This window comes from Arvicola amphibius, chromosome 6 (assembly GCF_903992535.2).
Source record: "Arvicola amphibius chromosome 6, mArvAmp1.2, whole genome shotgun sequence".
NCBI classification, from domain to species: domain Eukaryota; kingdom Metazoa; phylum Chordata; class Mammalia; order Rodentia; family Cricetidae; genus Arvicola; species Arvicola amphibius.
Window position 1 is genome coordinate 31,935,403 of NC_052052.2, and position 18,295 is coordinate 31,953,697.

Sequence of the window (18,295 nt, forward strand, 5' to 3'; positions counted from 1 at the left end):
CTCAACCTCTAATTATATTTCTAACATGTTGTAAAACATTTTCATCATCAAACACAACTGTAGTAATTTTATCTTGAGTTAATTTGCCTAATATTTTTAATCTATTAATAAGATCACCTATAACTTAGTCAATAAATATGAGTTTCTAAATTAATATATTTTACCTAGATTTGGCTATAACCTAAAACCAGTAGTAAACTTCCGTTTGTTCTTCTGCCTGTTTTTATCAGCTTTGTAAGTTCTCCAAATCCTCCACAGCTTCAGCTCTGTGCCTACGACACAGCTCTGGCTTGGTGGCACCCAAGCACCCACAGCCTGCTAACCCAGACTTTCAGACATCATTTTAACCTTCTGCTAGCAGAAGGATCTGCCTACCTACTGGGACAAGTGTGCATCCCTGGCAGAATGAACTAGCATTGGTCATGAGTTGGCTGAGCTCCCTGCTGCAAAAAATAGTCATTTAAGTCCTTGTCCTCTGTGGGTGAAGATGGCTTCCATGGTGATCCTGCGAGCAGTCAGATTTCTCAGCTCCTTGCCCAGTGTCCCAGCAGCCCTAGCTTTGACACTGTTTCCAGCCAGCTCAGCACAGGTTTGACTGCATCACTGGAAGCAATTGTGTATGCTGTTGTGTGTGCGGCTCCGCTTCGGTCTTCCTGCCCCTAAGGCCACAGACGGAAGAGCAGAGTGTTCGCCTCTCTGTAACAGTCAGATCACCATGCAGATCCTCAGAAAGGAAAACTACAGCTCAGTGTCCGAGTTTATCCTCCTTGGCTTCTCCAGTGAGTCACAGGTCAGAGTGGCCCTGTTTGTCTTTTTTCTTCTGCTCTATATGATCACCCTCCTGGGCAACGGCCTCATTGCCACCCTGATCCACCTAGACTCTCGCCTTCACACGCCCATGTACTTCTTTCTCAGTGTCCTCTCCTTGGTAGACATGAGTTACGTCACTACCACTGTGCCCCAGATGCTGGTTAACATGTTATGTCCAAGGAGGACCATCTCCTGGGGTGCTTGTGTAGCCCAGATGTTCATCTTCCTGGTCCTGGGGATTGCTGAGTGTGTCCTCTATGCCATTATGGCCTATGACAGGTATGTCGCCATCTGCTTCCCCCTTCACTACTCTCTACTCATGAGCCGTCTCGTTTGTATCAAGATGGTCACAATCTGTTGGTCCATCAGCATCACTGGAGCGCTGATCTACACGGTATTCACCATGCGTCTGCCCTACTGTGGCCCCTCCAAGATCAATCACTTCTTCTGTGAAGTCCCCGCTGTCCTGAAGTTGGCCTGTGCAGACACATCCTTCAATGACCAGTTGGACTTCATCTTGGGCTTCATCTTACTCCTGTTCCCTCTCTCCCTCATCTTGGCTTCCTATGGCTGCATTTTTGCCTCCATCTTAAGAATCCGCTCCTCCCAGGGAAGGCTCAAGTCCTTCTCTACATGTGCATCCCACATCACTGTGGTCACCATGTTCTATGGGCCAGCCATGATCATGTATATGAGGCCCGGCTCTTGGTACGACCCAGAGAGGGACAAGAAACTGGCTCTGTTCTACAATGTTGTCTCCGCCTTCCTCAACCCCATCATCTACAGCCTCAGGAACAAGGATGTAAAGGGGGCTTTTCTGAAAGTGTTAAGAGACAGAGGGACAGCCCATTGACCCAGAACTGGAAGACTGGATAGAGCTCAGTTGGCACACTAAAGAAATCGGTTCTGAACCACACAAGTTTCCATATAGCCAGGAGAGACTGTGGCCACTCCTAAACAGAAAGTCCCACTGTAACTTGTTAAGTTTTCAGCTTCCTCCAAAGACTCAGTTAAGTACTAGAAGCAAAATGGTTGGTTTTTTTCTTATTTTTTTATTAAAGATTTCCATCTCCTCCCCTCCTCCTTCCCCTTCCCTCCCCTCCCTTCCACCCATACCCCCACTCCCTCCCTCTTCAGGTCAAAGAGCCATCAGGGTTCCCTTCACTATGTTAAGTCCAAGGTCCTCCCAACTCCCCCTAAGTCCAGGAAGGTGAGCAACCAAGCTGACAAGGCTCACAGTGAGCCCGTCCATGCTGAAGAGTCCAAGCCCATCGCCGTTGTCCTTGGTTTCTCAGTCCTCCTCCACCGTCAGCCACATTCAGAGAGTCTGGTTTGGTCGCCTGTTCCATCAGTCCCATTCCAACTGGACTTGGTGGTCTCCCGTTAGTTCTGTCCCACTGTCTCAATGGGTGAACGCACCCCTCACGGTCCTGACTTCCTTGCTCATGATCTCCCTCCTTTTGCTCCTCATCAGGTCCTTGGGAGCTCAGTCCGGTGCTCCAATGTGGGGCTCTGTCATTTTCTCCATCCAACGCCAGGTGAAGGTTCTATGGTGATATGCAAGATATTCATGAGTATGACAATAGGATCTGGACATTTATGGCTTCCTCTCCTCAGCTGCCCAAGGAACTAGCTGGGGGAGTCTTCCTGGACACCTGGGAACCCCTCTAGAGTCAAGTCTCTGCCAACCCTAGAATGGCTCCCTTAATTAAGATATATAATTCCTTGTTCCCATATCCACCCTTCCTATATCCCAACCTTCCTATTCCCCCAAGCTCTCCCCATCCTCCACTTCACGCTTTTCTCTCCCCATCCCCCCACCCCCCATCCCACCCCACCCCCAAGTTCCCATTTTTTGTCCGGCAATCTTGTCTACTTCCAATATCCAGGAGGATAACTATGTTTTTCTTTGGATTAACCTTCTTATTTAGCTTCTCTAGGATCATGAATTATAGGCTCGATGTCCTTTATTTATGGCTAGAAACCAATTATGAGTGAGTACATCCCATGAACACGACAAGGCTGTCCACTCTCTCCTTATCTCTTCAATATAGTGCTTGAAGTTCTAGCAATAGCAATAAGACAACACAAGGGGATCAAGGGGATTCGAATTGGAAAGGAAGAAGTTAAACTTTCGTTATTTGCAAAATGGTTGTTTTTAAAAGGCTGTCCTTGAGTTCATGGACATTGTTTCCTTGCTCTTCCTGGGCTCTCTCCTTACTTCTAGAAGTCCAAGTCAGTTCAGCACGAGCACAGCCAAGTGTTTAACATAAGCACAGGCTTTTCTGTAATCTGAAGGAATTTGGATTTGAAAATGACACGAGGAAGACTATACACAAGGCACACAACCTTGGCTTGCTGCTTTTTGATGAACTCTTTACAGCTAATACTTAGGATTGCTTTTGTACTAGTAGCCGTAAAGTCTAAGCTAGGGTGGTTTTAGATCCATATGTACAACTGTGGCTACTAACTGATCTAATCTGAGCTCAGTTTATTTTTACTGCTTTAGTTTTGTGTGTAGGGGTGGGTGCATATGTCATGTAAGTGCAGGGGTCTGTGGAAGCCAGATTCCTTTAGAATCTGACACCTGGTAAGGGTGTAGTTGTGAGCCACCTGATAGGGATGCTAGGGAACCAAGTGTGGGTTCTTACAAGAGCAATATGAGCTCTTAGCCCTTGTAACATCTCTCTCGCTCCTTGGTCTATTTAGAATTTATATTTTAAATCTCACCTTTGAGAAAAATAAATATATATTTTATAAAATAAAATATGTATGTATTTCTGTATCATCTATGTCTCTATCTATCGGTAGACGAGCAGTTGAGAGAAACAAGAGCAGACACTTTCATCTTTTGTCATGCTTTGTCCAATCCACGTTTTCTTTCTTTCAAAAAAAATCGGATATGGCTAGAGAGGTGACTTTGTGGGTAAGAACACGGGTTGCTCTTACAGAAAGCTTGAGTCCAGTTTGGAACACTCACATGGAAGTTCCCAACTGTCTGTAACTCCAGTCCTAGAGGATCTGAAGCCCTCTTCTGGTGTTGGGGCAGCTGGCCCAATCCCTGCATTCAGGGGCGTGGCTGCCCCAGGGGAGTAGGATACCCTTAAATAGGATCGGGGCGCCGGAAGGAGCCCCGTTTGCTATCCCCCGCATTACCTTCTGCTCCGCTGGACCCTTGGTTCTGTAAGTTCCCTTATTTCCCCTTTTATTAAAACTGATTTATTATAAAAGGACTATTTTGGTTATTTCCTAACCCCTCCGACCGCTGGTACCGCCGGTACCCGCCGGTACATTTGGTGCCCAACGGGAGGGATTAACTGGTGATCTGAAGGAATAATTGATTTTTTTGAGCTATTGTTTTTTGAAAAACTATATGAGTGTTGATTCTTGTATATTGATATATTGAACATTGTATGAGAGTATGATACTACCTCTGTTTGAAACAATTGTTATATTGACATTGTTTACTATATTGCAATGTACATCTCTACCTCTGATATTATTTATGTAATGACATTGCTTACCATATTGCAATGTACATTTCTACCTCAGATATTATTTATGTAATGACCCTGTTTACATTCAGAAATCATTGTCTTCATTTATTGCACAGTTGTCTATTCTATTAGTCATACAGTTACATAAGTGTTGAGAATTATATGTTGGTCATATTTATATTTAGGACAATCAGGTTTTTTAGACACATAGAGGTTGTATTTAGTATAGATAGCATAATCTTCGACCTCTTTGAAGAGCTGTAGAACATGGTCTTTAATCTAACCTAGAGTTTTGTATTTATGAGACACAATCACTCCTGGCAACAATGCTCTACTCCCGAGAGAACGTTGAGCACCAAAGACACTCCACTGGGAGTTTGTCTTCTACTTGGCAGAACTGGCCTTGGGGCAAAGAAAAGCCCATACCTCCATTACTGACTAAAGTACGAAATATCCATAAGTGGATAAAACAGAATTGTCTTATCTTGCCAAGACAGGATAGGATAGTTCTACTAAAGGTTCCTTGTCATTGTATAATGGTATGTCAGGTTTTTTCAGGCCTCAGCCAAAGTTGGTTGCCTCAACATTGCTGTCAAGACTTCGTGTGGTTGCCCAGGTAGTCAATTGTCTCTGTCTTCTGTTGCACATTTTGGAAGTTTCTCGTTTGTGCTTCCTGGTTGCTTTGGTAATATTACTTTCCTTCTCAGATCTTTGATGGGGTTGAAGATTAGATAATGGTAGCTACCTTCTACATTATTTAGACTTCCCAAAGTAGAGTGATTAGAAAAATTTTTTGTTATATGCTCCTTGCCTGATATTGTTTACTTCTTGTAATTTTATATGATCTGTTCCCGTTGTATATAGTTGTATTTGGTTTCTGAATCTGCCTTATTTAGACAAAAGGGGGAGATGTTGGGGCAGCTGGCCCAATCCCTGCGTTCAGGGGCGTGGCTGCCCCAGGGGAGTAGGATACCCTTAAATAGGATCGGGGCGCCAGAAGGAGCCCCGTTTGCTATCCCCCGCATTACCTTCTGCTCCGCTGGACCCTTGGTTCTGTAAGTTCCCTTATTTCCCCTTTTATTAAAACTGATTTATTATAAAAGGACTATTTTGGTTATTTCCTAACCCCTCCGACCGCCAGTACCGCCGGTACCCGCCAGTACATTCTGGCCTCTGCAGGCCCTGTGTGCATGCAGTACACAGACACACATGCAGGCAAAACACCCATTCACGTGAAATTAAAATAAACACATCATTTTAAAGAAAATTAGGCAATAACAAAGTTAAACTGACTTCGAACAGTTTTTCTTTAAACTGTCTTTAAACTGGTCTATTCAACCTTCCGTTAAAATTTTGATGGAATACTGTTGAATTAAAGAGTAATGCCTAGAATTATTTTTATATGTGTCAAAGATGTAAATGGTAGCCGTTATCAGTCTGACTGAAAAGTGGGTAACTCAATGTCATGTTTCTCTTACCTACTCATCTGATGATGAGATCCAGCTCAGCTCATCAACAAGCATCCGAATAGACCATGGCTTGTTTCCCCAGTTCCCTCTTAATTTAAACAAGTCTGCACTTATCCATCCAAGATACCCATATATCTTTCTGGATTTATAGACAGAAGTAAACTCTGCAGATCTCAGAGTCAAGGAGGCTTACTAGATATTCCCACATTACTCGTCTAAGTGGTTATAGCAAGTCACATCTAAAATCACCAGTACTCGGTGTCCTTCAATATAATGTTTCTGTCTTGTAGCTGTCTTACAGGTGTTGTTTCCTGTTTAATCTGCATTTCCCTGGCTGTCTTCCCGTGAGATCACAGGTAGAATCATGTAGGGTGCCAGGCTCTAGCATCAGATGTCTGGGTTTAATTCCAGCTGTGTCCTCAGTAACTCAGCAATGATAGGAAAGTCACCTAACTTCTCCAGGTCTCCGTTTCCTCACCCGTAACAGGGAAGAACATGGTGCATGCCTCAGAAGGTTCAGAAGGATTAGGTGAGAGGCGCATGCAGAGCATCTACAGTGATTGGCAGATGGTAAGTGCTGCTTGCCTCTTTTGATTTGCAGTTTCTTGTACATTTTGAGTGTATGTTTTTGTTTGTTTGCCTGTTTTTGCCTCTTCCATACATTGAGAATACCTTTTTGAGTCTGCTGCTTGTGTTTGGGTTTTTTTTTTTTTTACAAAAGTAATAAATTATTTTCTTCAGACTTTTGTGAAACAAGAGAAACAAAAAGAAGGAAACTATCCATTACTACAGACTGGAAATAATCACGCAACATTTTTTGAGAAACAAGCATAAAATTATTATTAATCAAGTTTTTCACAGATTTTGAGGTGAAGCAGTCAGTATGCATGCTTCTATAACTTATAACAGCCACTCAATCAGTTTGGGGGCATTTATACATGCTGATTTATTTTACTGCTGAAGAGTATTCTTTTATAACTTATATGTTATTTATTTCATGAGGGGCAGAGAAAGAGAAAGAGAGACTGCTCTTTTCTCACGTATTTTATCTTATTTTTCTTTTGCAGTTTCTATGTGGAAAAAAATACTTTCAAGCTCCCATTCTGTTTCTTTTACATTCGAGTTTAAACTCGAGACACTTAGTCTTTTTAAAGCTCTTAAGTGTATTCAAGGTTTTGAAAATAGTTTATCTAGGATCAATAAGATTGTTCAACAAGTAAAAGCACTTGACACATAAGCCTGACAACTGGGGTTCTACCCCCCACAACTTGTGTATAAAGAAGAAGGAGAGAACCAACTCCATAAATGTCACCCTCTGGTCTCTAGACATGTGCTATGACACACACATCTACACACACACACACACACACAAATAAATAAATAAATGTTTATCTTTAAAAGTTTCTATTATTGGAGAGGATGGAAGGGGGAGTACTGAAAGAGACTACTGGAAATGGGGAGGACATTTGGGGGTCAGATAAAAACCTGGTGCAAGGAAATTTCCCAGGAATCTACAAGGGTGACCCTAACTAAGACTCCTAGCAATAGTGGATAAGTAGCCTGAACTGGCCATCTCCCATGACCAGATTGGTGCCTCATCCAAATGTCTTTAGAGAGGTTTTATCCACCAGCTGATGGAAACAGATGCAGACTCAAAGCCAAACATTAGGTAGAGTTCGTGAAATCCTGAAGAAGGAGAGAATGGATTGTAGGAGCCAGAGGGGTCAAGGACACCAGAAGAAAACACATAGTCAACTAACCTGGCCTCATCCAGGCTCACAGAGACTGAGCCAGCAACCAGGGAACCTGCATGGGACTGACCTAGGCATTCTGCATATATATCACAGTTGTATAGATTAGTTCTCTTGTGGGACTCCTAACAGTGGGAACATGGGTTGTCTCCAGCTCTTTTACAGGCTTTTGGGAACCTACTCCTCCTACTGAGTTGTCTTACCCAACCTTAATATGTGGGGAGGTGCTTAGTCTTACCACAACATGATATGCCATGCTTTGTTAATACTTACAGGAGACCTGCTCTTTCCTGGATGGAGATGGAAGAAGAGGGGGTTGGGGGGTGGAAGAGGGGAATGGAGGAGAAGGGTTTGAAGGGGAGAATGGGGGAGGCTATATCTGGGATGTAAAATAAATAAATGAATAAAAAGAATTCTTCTCTGTTAGGCTCAGGAGAAGATGTGGCCACAGGCAAATCTTATTCTCGACATTTTCATGCATGCATATAGTGAAGGCTGGTAATGTTCACACACACCCACTATCTTCTCTCATCTCCTTCCCTCTCTTGCTGCAATCTTTCCTCCTAACAATCCTGCCTGTACTGTTCGGTACTACTTGTACTATGGTACTATGCCCATCGTGTGGCACCCTGCACTAAGAGGTATTTTGCGTTCGCGAGTTAGGAAAGGATCCTGGAGATTTACACACATACACACAGAGACGAGACAAACACACGGGGATACGCGTCATCCTTGTAACAAGAATGCCCACTTTATTTTGCTCAGGGGCAGCTTATATAGGACTCTGGCCACGCCCAGATCTTGGGATCTTTCAGCTGCAGACTCATCAGAACCCACTCCCCTGCTATCAGGGTCTCATACTCAGAGCAGCTGCAGGCTACTCAGAGCAGAGGAAAACAAGTTGTTTGCAAGAAATTCAGGGTCTGGTGGTCCACAGTCCGCAACACCCCTCCTCCTACGCTGGTGGAGGGTTATTATTTGTTTTTTCAATCCACTGAGTTTAATTAGGGCTGTTGGCATACAGATAAGCAGACAGAATGATTAAAAACATTTGAGCTCAATCTTCAGCCATATGTATCTATATAACATAAGGATCGTGGGTGTTTAGTGAGAAGATACATGTTACAGATACAGAATTGAAGCGGATTCCATGCTGTCTTGTGAACAGAAATCATGTCTTGTTTTTCAGGTTGTCTTTAATGAAGAAAAATGGAGTTTAGTTACACACACAGTAGACTGTATTCAACTCGACTCTTGTAAATAATCTACTATCTTTGTGTTTTTACACTCCACCTTTATTTTTGGTGCTTCTCTGTAACCAAATTTTATGATCAGAAAAAAAATTGTCCATAAGTTTAATCTCTGTCTTTTGCTAGGAAATTATTCTTGGCACACAGACAGGACTTGGGAGGACACAGGCCTTGGGGAACAAGCTGTAAGGTTGAGAATGGGCTATGGACCTGAGCCAGCAGACACCACCCTAAGATGGGCCTACAAAACTCCAGGGAGCTTCAGGGATGGAGGTTTACCCACGAGTCCCTGACCTAGCCAAAACTCTATTCTTGTTCTCTTTAGACCCTTTCCTTCCCATGATAGCTGCACCAGGGATAATTCCCCCTGTGCTCTGTTCACACCCAGCTTCCTTCTGCCCTGCAAATGTACCCATGCCCAAGTCTCGGACCCCACCCCACCCCTATACTTCCCGGAAAGAAAAGAAAAATTGTTCACCAAGTGGCCTGAAATGTCAGGACACAAAAGGGTGAGACCTGAGAGGTCACTGGTTGATTTAAGATCCTCACAGATTCCCTGCTTTATAATAAGGATTAAGATGTACCACATCCAAGGTTCCACACTAAATGCAATTACTTTCTATGTGACTATGTGAGCGTTTAATGAACTATAGCTGAATGCTGATAATAAAAACCATTAATATGCTAGCAATGTTTGTTTCGCATGGCCCCTATTTTTGAGTCCATAATTTTACTGTTGAGTGTGGTGCAAATTATAATTGGTCTTAATAATAAAATCCCAGAGTCAGATATTTGGGGGTGAAACTGAAAGATCAGAGAAGCAGAGCAGCCAGCCACTAGAGTTCTTACCTCTACCAATGCTCAGACTGAATAGGCAAGATCCTATCTCTACAAAACCTCAGACTGAATCCTGAATCATGTCTCCTCCTGCCTTATGTTCCTCTCTCTGCCTAGCCCTATCCCTTCCCAACTCCACCCCCCCCCCCCAGAGTGTGCAACCACTGCCTGGCCTCTATGGCTGACTAGTGGCTAGCTCCGCACTCCGATCTTCAGGCAAGCTTTATTTATTACAGCACAAACAAAATATCGCCATGGTCAAGTCTACAATTTATCTGTAGACCAGGACAGCTCAAGGACTCTAGACATTTTGCCTACTATCCTTATGGGTTGAAAAGCCCTGGGTATTTCCCCTGGCAGGGAGAAAGGGCAATTTCGTGGACTTCTGTGTCTCCACAGCTCCCGGAGCGTCTTCTGCTTTTTTTTATTCCTGGGGGAGGAACCACTGAGTCGGCCCTGGCCTGGAGGCCTTGCCTGAGCCTAGCATCAATGTCCCCAGTATCCTCAACCCTGTCCCAGCTGAGTCTCAAGCCATCCTAGAACTCAGAAGAAGGAGCGGCCAGGTGTCCCTAAGGAGGGAGATTCCTCAGAGTCCAGGGCCTCTCCCCCCCCCCCCCCGAGCCTAGAGACAGCTGCTGAAACTATCCTGTCTGGAGCCCTGGGGCCAAGTGCCACTGGGGAGTGGCCTCCAGAGTTTGATGGGGCACCGCCCACACCCTTTTCCTGCAGAACTATATGCTCAGGACAGGAGAGTTCCCGGTCCTCCTGGAGATTTGGCCTCTGTTCCATCTCCAGGTGTGCTGGCCAGGAGCTCCAGGTAGGAGTCCGGGGCAATCTACAGTTTCTGTTGGCCAGCTAGCCATGTGTGTTTGATTCTGTCCCTTTTCCTATCTGTGTGAGTGTATGTGGCCACCTGTCTCTGCCTGATCCTCCCTCTGAGTCTGGCTATTGCCCTCTCTGTCCCCAAGCCTGTGCCCTCCCAGCCTCTTTCTTGCTATATTTCACTCATTGTCCATTTGCCCTTGGCTCCTGCTTCCATTTGCTGGGCCTGTGTCTCCCATCTCTCCCTCCTGCCTCTCTGGGGCTCTCTGACTGGGTCTTGAGTCAACTGTGTCGGCCCTTCTTTCTCTCTGAACGTCTTTCCTGGACTCGCTCTGTCTCTAGCTTTGCCTGTAGATGGTCCTCTCCTCCCGGATATCTCTCTTCTTCCACCACCCTCTCAGATTCACAAGGCTTCTCTCCTTGTGAGTCTCCTGCTAGAGTCTGGTCCTCTGCATCCTCCTCCATGTCTGCATCTCTGCCTAGCCCTCCCCTGTCTGTAGCCCCCTGCCTGCTCCTGTGTTCATCATCTAGCCTTGAACTCTTCCCTCCTCTTTCTACTTTCCTAGACGCCTCTTCCTGCCCACTCACCCCCGTCCGTCTCTGCCTTAATTTTTATCTTATAAATATCCATTCACAACTCTTAGCTCGTTGCCGCTGTGTCTCTCTGCCTGACGCCTGCAGGGTCCCACTATCCTCATGTTGTGCTTCCTTTCTCTGTCCTTTTGTTTGCTGCCTTCTTTGGTCCCTCCAAGAGTCTTTTATAAGGTCTCAGTGTCACTGTGCTTCCTTGAGTTCCCTTGGAGTCCAGAAAAGGATTTTAGATTCCCTGGAGCTGGAGTTACAGGCTGTCATGAGATGCCTGAGATAGGTGCTGGGAACTTGGGTCCTCTGGACGAGCAGCAAGCACTCTTAACCCTGACTTAACCCCTTAGCTCCTAACTTCAACTCTCTAGCCCCGTCCCTCTTTTGAAACATGGAGATAAATGAACCTTCTCCCTCCTTCTGAGGCCCCCGGTCCTCTCTCCCCACACCTGTGCTCCTTGATTTCCACCCCACATCCCTCCCATCAACACCCAGCCTCTGGTTCCCTTTGTCTTTCTCTGCCTTGAGTGTCTGTCTTGTTGGCTGTTCACACCAAACTCTAACAATTACATGTCTTTCTGTCGGGACCTCCCCAGCTTTTCCTGTCTTCTCTCTGCTCCACACACACACAGACACACACACACACACACACACAAACACACACACACAAACACTAGATTATTATTACCCTTAAAGGTCTATGCTGATATGGAGAAATGATGATGTGTGTCTGCCTGTCTCTCTCTGTCTGTCTCTATCTCTCTCTCTCCCTCTCTCTCTCTCTCTCTCTCTCTCTCTCTCTCTCTGTGCGTGTGTGTGTGTGTGTGTGTGTGTGTGTGTGTGTGTGTGATAGAGGAAATGGGTGGTGACAGGAAATAGGAGAGAAACCACATTTAGAATCAGACATTATGAAGTCAGCGTTCTCTCAGTAGCTAAGACACGATGAGCTGCTGAGAGTGAGAACCAGAAACAGCAAAGTCCACTTTCTTTAATGTCTCATCCCATTCTGTATTGCAGGAGAGGAGTTAGAGACAAATACAGGAGTTTGCATTAAAAACACAGACAAATTCTCTGATTTCCATTCCTTCATGGCAAGGCACCAAGGCTAATAGCCCCAATCACCAGTCAACTCTGGCCTACAGAGTCACCCTCCACCAAGACTTTACAGCCTAGAGAGTCACCCTCCACCAAGACTTTACAGCCTAGAGAGTCACCCTCCACCAAGACTTTATAGCCTAGAGAGTCACCCTCCACCAAGACTTTGCAATGGCACAATCATCTGTCTTTTCATTAACAGCAGTTCATCAACAAACTTAGATGTGACAGAGTCAAAATCTGAGCCTAAGAGAGGCCAACCAAGCAGCCCTAAGACACAGGGCAAACCAGCCAAAGAAAGTGAGACCAGAGGCCAGCTCCCAGGCTTCACTTGGGCTAAGGAGGCAAGTCCATCATGGGGGCAAGCAATCTTAGACCTGTCACTTGCATCTTTGCTTCCTGGACTAGGGGACAGTTGGCTTGATGCTCATTATACTCTCAGTCTTTCTACAAAGTCCCAGTCCCACACTCCTCCTCTCTGGGCTTTGGTAAGATGAGGAACTTGCATTACTAGTTATCAAATTGAGTTTCAAGGAGTGCCTAGCCTAGGAAGAGGAGACACACGGGGCCATGCTTGTCTGGAGGAGAGGCAGTAGGATGCTTTATAGCTCATAAGTTTGCCCTAGACAAAAATATTCAAGAGCACTATAAAAATTGAGGATGTAGGACTCTGAAATTGTAAGACTTTAATTGAACCTCACAGCAAATGCTCACGTAGACCAGGGGCATTCCTAGTTGTGCTGTCAGGAGGCAGCCAGTGAAGAAACGACAGTCCCCTACTTCTGCGCCTGCTTCAGTCTTTTTTTTTCTGTATCGTGGATTTATTTTTTTCTCATTTTTTTATTAAAAATTTCCATCTCCTCCCCTCCTCCTCCCCCTTCCCTCCCCTCCCTTCCACCCATACCCCCACTCTGCCCTTCTCCAAGCCAAAGAGCCATCAGGATTCCCTTCACTATGTTAAGTCCAAGGTCCTCCCAGCTCCCCCTAAGTCCAGGAAGGTGAGCAACCAAACTGACAAGGCTCACAGTGAGCCCGTCCATGCTGTAGAGTTCATGCTCATCGCCGTTGTCCTTGGTTTCTCAGTCCTCCTCCACCGTCAGCCACATTCAGAGAGTCCGGTTTGGTCCCCTGTTCCATCAGTCCCATTCCAACTGGACTTGGTGGTCTCCCGTTAGATCTGTCCCACCGTCTCAATGGGTAAATGCACTCCTCACGGTCCTGACTTCCTTGCTCATGATCTCCCTCCTTTTGCTCCTCATCAGGTCCTTGGGAGCTCAATCCGGTCCTTCTATGTGGGGCTCTGTCATTTTCTCCATCCAATGCCAGGTGAAGGTTCTATGGTGATATGCAAGATATTCATGAGTATGGCAATAGGATCTGGACATTTATGGCACCCTCTCCTCAGCTGCCCTAGGAACTAGCTGGGGGAGTCTTCCTGGATACCTGGGAACCCCTCTAGAGTCAAGTCTCTGCCAACCCTAGAATGGCTCCCTTAATTAAGATATAAAATTCCTTGTTCCCATATCCACCCTTCCTATATCCCAACCTTCCTATTCCCCCAAGCTCTTCCCATCCTCCACTTCACACTTTTCTCTCCCCATCCCCCCATCCCCCCATCCCACCCCACCCCCAAGTTCCCATTTTTTGTCCGGCAATCTTGTCTACTTCCAATATCCAGGAGGATAACTATATGTTTTTCTTTGGATTCACCTTCTTATATATCTTCTCTAGGATTTTTTTACGAATTATAGGCTCGATGTCCTTTATTTATGGCTAGAAACCAATTATGAATGAATACATCCCATGTTCATCTTTTTGGGCCTGGGTTACCTCACTCAGGATGGTGTTTTCTATTTCCATCCATTTGCATGCAAAATTCAAGATGTCATTGTTTTTTACCGCCGAGTAGTACTCTAATATGTATATATTCCACACTTTCTTCATCCATTCTTCCACTGAAGGGCATCTAGGTTGTTTCCAGGTTCTGGCTATTACAAATAATGCTGCTATAAACATAGTTGAACAAATGCTTTTGTAATATGATTGGGCATCTCTTGGGTAAATTCCCAACAGTGGGATTGCTGGGTCCTGGGGTAGGTTGATCCCAAATTTCCTGAGAAACCTCCACACTGCATTCCAAAGCGGTTGCACAAGTGTGCATTCCCACCAGCAATGGATGAGTGTACCCCTTACTCCACATCCTCTCCAGCAAAGGCTATCATTGGTGTTTTTGATTTTAGCCAATCTGACAGGTGTAAGATGGTATCTCAATGTTGTTTTGATTTGCATTTCCCTGATTGCTAAGTTCTTAAGGAGCAATTAGCCAGTCTACACAAGGCACCTGGTGAGAGCTGGCACTTGGATTCTTGGGGCCCTTGTCCCCATCTCCCAGGCTCAACCTGAAGCCTAAACAGAAAGTGTTGAGTGTTCATGTAGCTCAGCAGAGGGGCCCAGGAAACTAACGGAAGCCTGCACCAGTCTCCAATCTGACTCACCCCAGCCGTCCGATCTTCCACTCACCTACCCACCTTTTCTTCAGCTAAAATTTTCTGAAGATAGCCTGGGTGTGGTGGCATACCCCTTTAATCCCAGAGGAGGCAGGCGGATCTCTGAGTTCAAGGCCATCCTGGTATATAGAGTGAGTTCCAGGACAGCCAGAGCTACACAAAGAATCTGTCTCAAAAAGCTTAAATAAAATAAATTTTTCTGAATTGTGTAACAGTGGTCACAGCAGCACATAATTTGAGCACATGGCTAGGACAAGGATCATAAGTCCATATGCTATAGGGGATAACCAGGTGATGTCAATGCATAAATCCAGTCTATGAAAAACAAAACCAATCAGGAGTAAGGAAGTGCCCAGTCTATTCCAAAGGAGAACCAGAGGTACTTACTCATCTCCAGGCTGTTTCTGAGTATAGAAACAAGGGCTGGACAAGGTCAGGTCTATTTTGTGGTCTTGGAAGTCCAGTTTTGTGTACATAAGCTCGACTGTTTAAAAACATTGGCAGAAAACAGTAAAAGCTAAGAGAATCCATACAAAATATATTTATAAATTGTTGTTTATAAATTGTTATAAACTATGTTTATAAAATATGTTGGCCTGCAGGCTCCCATTAAATGGCCTATGCCATGTAATTTTAGCATGTGGCATGATGTTTCTTTGATCAAATTTTTAAAATAAAGTCAAGGTAATTTCTGGACAAACCGTAGGAAATGTCTCTGTGATGGTTCACAAAACAGACAGATGAAAGGAATCTAGAAAACTAGGCTTCACAGGGTACCGTTCATAACTGGGCATGGAGGGTGGTAGAGATGGCTCAGCTGGTAACGTGCCTGCCATGCAAGTATGAGCCTGAGTTCAAGCTCCAGTGCTCACATTAAAAGCCAGGTGTGGGGTAGGAGTTAAGGGTGATTGTTGTTTTTGCGGAGGATGCTAGTTTGGTTCCCAGAACCAACATGGGAGCTCAAGACTCCCTGCAATGTTAGCCTCAAGGAATATGATGCCTTCTTCTGGCTTCTGTGGGTGTCTTCATGCTAGTGGCACACACATACTCCTCTCTCTCTCTCTCTCTCTCTCTCTCTCTCTCTCTCTCTCTTTCTCTTTCTTGTTTTTTTCAAGACAGGGTTTCTCTGTGTAGCTTTGGCTGTTCTGGAACTCACTCTGTAAATCAGGCTGGTCTCAAACTCACAGGGATCTGCCTGCCTCTGCCTCCAAAGTGCTGCCACCACAGCCTGGCCACACACACACACACACACACACACACCTTTTAAATCCTAATGGTGATTTTAAAACACAAAACACCTTTGACCCAAGTTGTGGGAAATTCCGACCCTGATCCTAAACTTTATCCATGTAGGACTTAGCAAATTCTGTAGTCCCAAGACAACATGGAATGTAGGGAGAGTAGCAGAGGGACACAGGCTGCGTTGGGAGGAGTGGATAGGTCATAGGTCCAGACCAGAATGAAAAGTACACTGCAGGGCTACCCTGGACTCGCCCTGCCATTTGCACCAGTAAAGCCCTTAAGAAATCCTGAGCCAAATCCCAGTATCATTCAAGCTACAAGTGGGAATTACTTCTCAGCACCTCCTACTTGCCAACCCAAAGCCTCCTGAAACGGACAATGGGTACACATATGCCCTGCGCACCCCTGAGATGCTCAGCGAATCACATATCTGAAACCTCTTTAAACAGGAAAGATCACAATGCAGGAGCTCAACTGGTCCGCCGTGACAGAATTCATTTTATTGGGCTTCACCCCCGACCCCAGGACCAATCCTCTGCTCTTCACTTTCTTTCTAGTCTTTTACCTGTTGATCCTCTTGAGCAACAGCCTCCTCATCGCACTCATCCACCAGGACTCACGCCTCCACACACCCATGTACTTTTTCATCGGCGTCCTCTCCATGCTGGACGTGTGCTATACCACCACCACCGTGCCCCAGATGCTAGTGCATATTCTCAGCAAGAAGAGGGCCATCTCTTTTACAAGATGTGTGGCCCAGATGTACATCTTTCTCCTCTTTGGGGTCACCGAGTCCTGGCTTTTCTCCATCATGTCTGTGGACAGGTATGTGGCCATCTGCCACCCACTCAGGTACAAGGTCATCATGAGCCGTGGGATGTGTCTCCTAATGGTGGGTATCTGTGCCACCTATGGTGTGGTGGGTGGCCTGTGCTATACTTTCTTTGCTATGCGGCTGCCCTATTGTGGTCCTAATGAAATCGATCACTACTTCTGTGAGGTCCCTGCTGTTCTGAAGTTAGCCTGCGCAGACACATCCCTCAATGACTTGGTGGACTTCATCACGGGCTTCAATGTCATCGTGGTCCCACTCTCCCTCATTGCCATTGTCTACGCCAACATCTTCACCTCCATCATGAAGATCCGGTCAACTCAGGGAAGGATAAAGGCTTTTTCCACCTGTGCCTCCCATATCACTGTGGTTACCATGTTCGCCATTCCATGTATCATCATGTATATGAGTCCCGGCTCTGGCTCCTTGTCAAACAGTGGCAAGAAAATGGCCCTCTTCTATAACATTGCCACAGCCTTTCTCAACCCTGTCATCTACAGTCTAAGAAACAAGGATGTGAAAAGGGCTTTCCTCAAACTGGTGGGACGGAGCGGGGCTCCAGAGTGAAGCTTTAAAGCTAGATACCTGGGGAGCTGAACAGATTAGGACACACAGTCACCTCCTTCCAAGGACTCTTCCATGAAATAAGCAAGATCCAGACTCCGTAAAGATAGCTCTTTACCCTTGTCCAGTCCATGGAAGAGCAGGAGGTTCAGACATCTACAGCAAGTGACACTCCCTGAGACAGACGATTATGAGGAAAGGGTCCAGTGGTCAAGAACCTGGACTTTACTGCCTGACAGAGCAGGGTTAGAGAATTAGTGTTGGGGTTTGAATGTGAACTGTCCCTCATAGGCTCATGTATTTAAACACTTTGTCCCCAGCTGGTAACAATGTCTGGGAAGGTTGTGGAACTGTTAGGAGATGAACCCTGGCTAGAGAAAGTGGGCCACTGAGTTTTATGACATGGTCTCACATCCTGTACCACCAAGACATCGGGAGGGGAGGAGTCCCATCGGCACACTGCTGCCTTCCTGGAGCCACCTGCCACATGCCTTCCCCACCACGACAGACTATGCCCTTTCCCAGTGTAAGCCCAAACAAAGCCGTCCTCCCTTAAGTTGCCTCTTCTCAAATATCTGGTCACAGTAACAAGGAAAATGGATAATAAAGCTTTACCAGTTTCTAAGTTTGTTTCAAGACTAGCATTATACGGTAAAACTTGGAACAGCTGGAGAGGACCACTAAGTCAGTCTTTCTCCATCAGCATGCCTCTGTTTCCCATGAACACTAATTAACTTCATGCAAGATGCCAATGATACAAGACATGGGGAAATAAATTTAAAAAAAAAAAAGACCTTTCACTTCCTATACAGCTTTTTTATACCTAAGACTTCTCTAAATCTAATAAGTAATTAATTTGAAGGGTTAAAAGGAAAGCACTATACGTAAAAGGCAAGATGCTGGAGTTGAATAATTTATTCTGTTGCCATATCAACAAAAGAATACACCAGAGAAAGGAATCAATGACCTCCAAGATATACCAAAAGAAATCACCCATTGAAACAATAAAGGAGAAGAGGTTGGGGGAAAGAACATGA

The 18,295-nt window shown here is 45.3% G+C and overlaps 2 protein-coding genes across 2 annotated transcripts; both read left to right on the forward strand.

Moving 5' to 3' along the window:
- The first annotated feature begins 715 nt into the window (after positions 1-715).
- On the forward strand, positions 716-1,663 carry LOC119817223 (olfactory receptor 2A12-like). Its single transcript, XM_038334404.1, has one exon. It carries the CDS (start codon positions 716-718, stop codon positions 1,661-1,663), a length of 948 nt encoding a protein of 315 aa, XP_038190332.1.
- Positions 1,664-16,322: 14,659 nt separating this feature from the next.
- LOC119817829 (olfactory receptor 2D2-like) lies at positions 16,323-17,261 on the forward strand. Its single transcript, XM_038335259.1, has one exon. It carries the CDS (start codon positions 16,323-16,325, stop codon positions 17,259-17,261), a length of 939 nt encoding a protein of 312 aa, XP_038191187.1.
- The last annotated feature ends 1,034 nt before the right edge of the window (positions 17,262-18,295 follow it).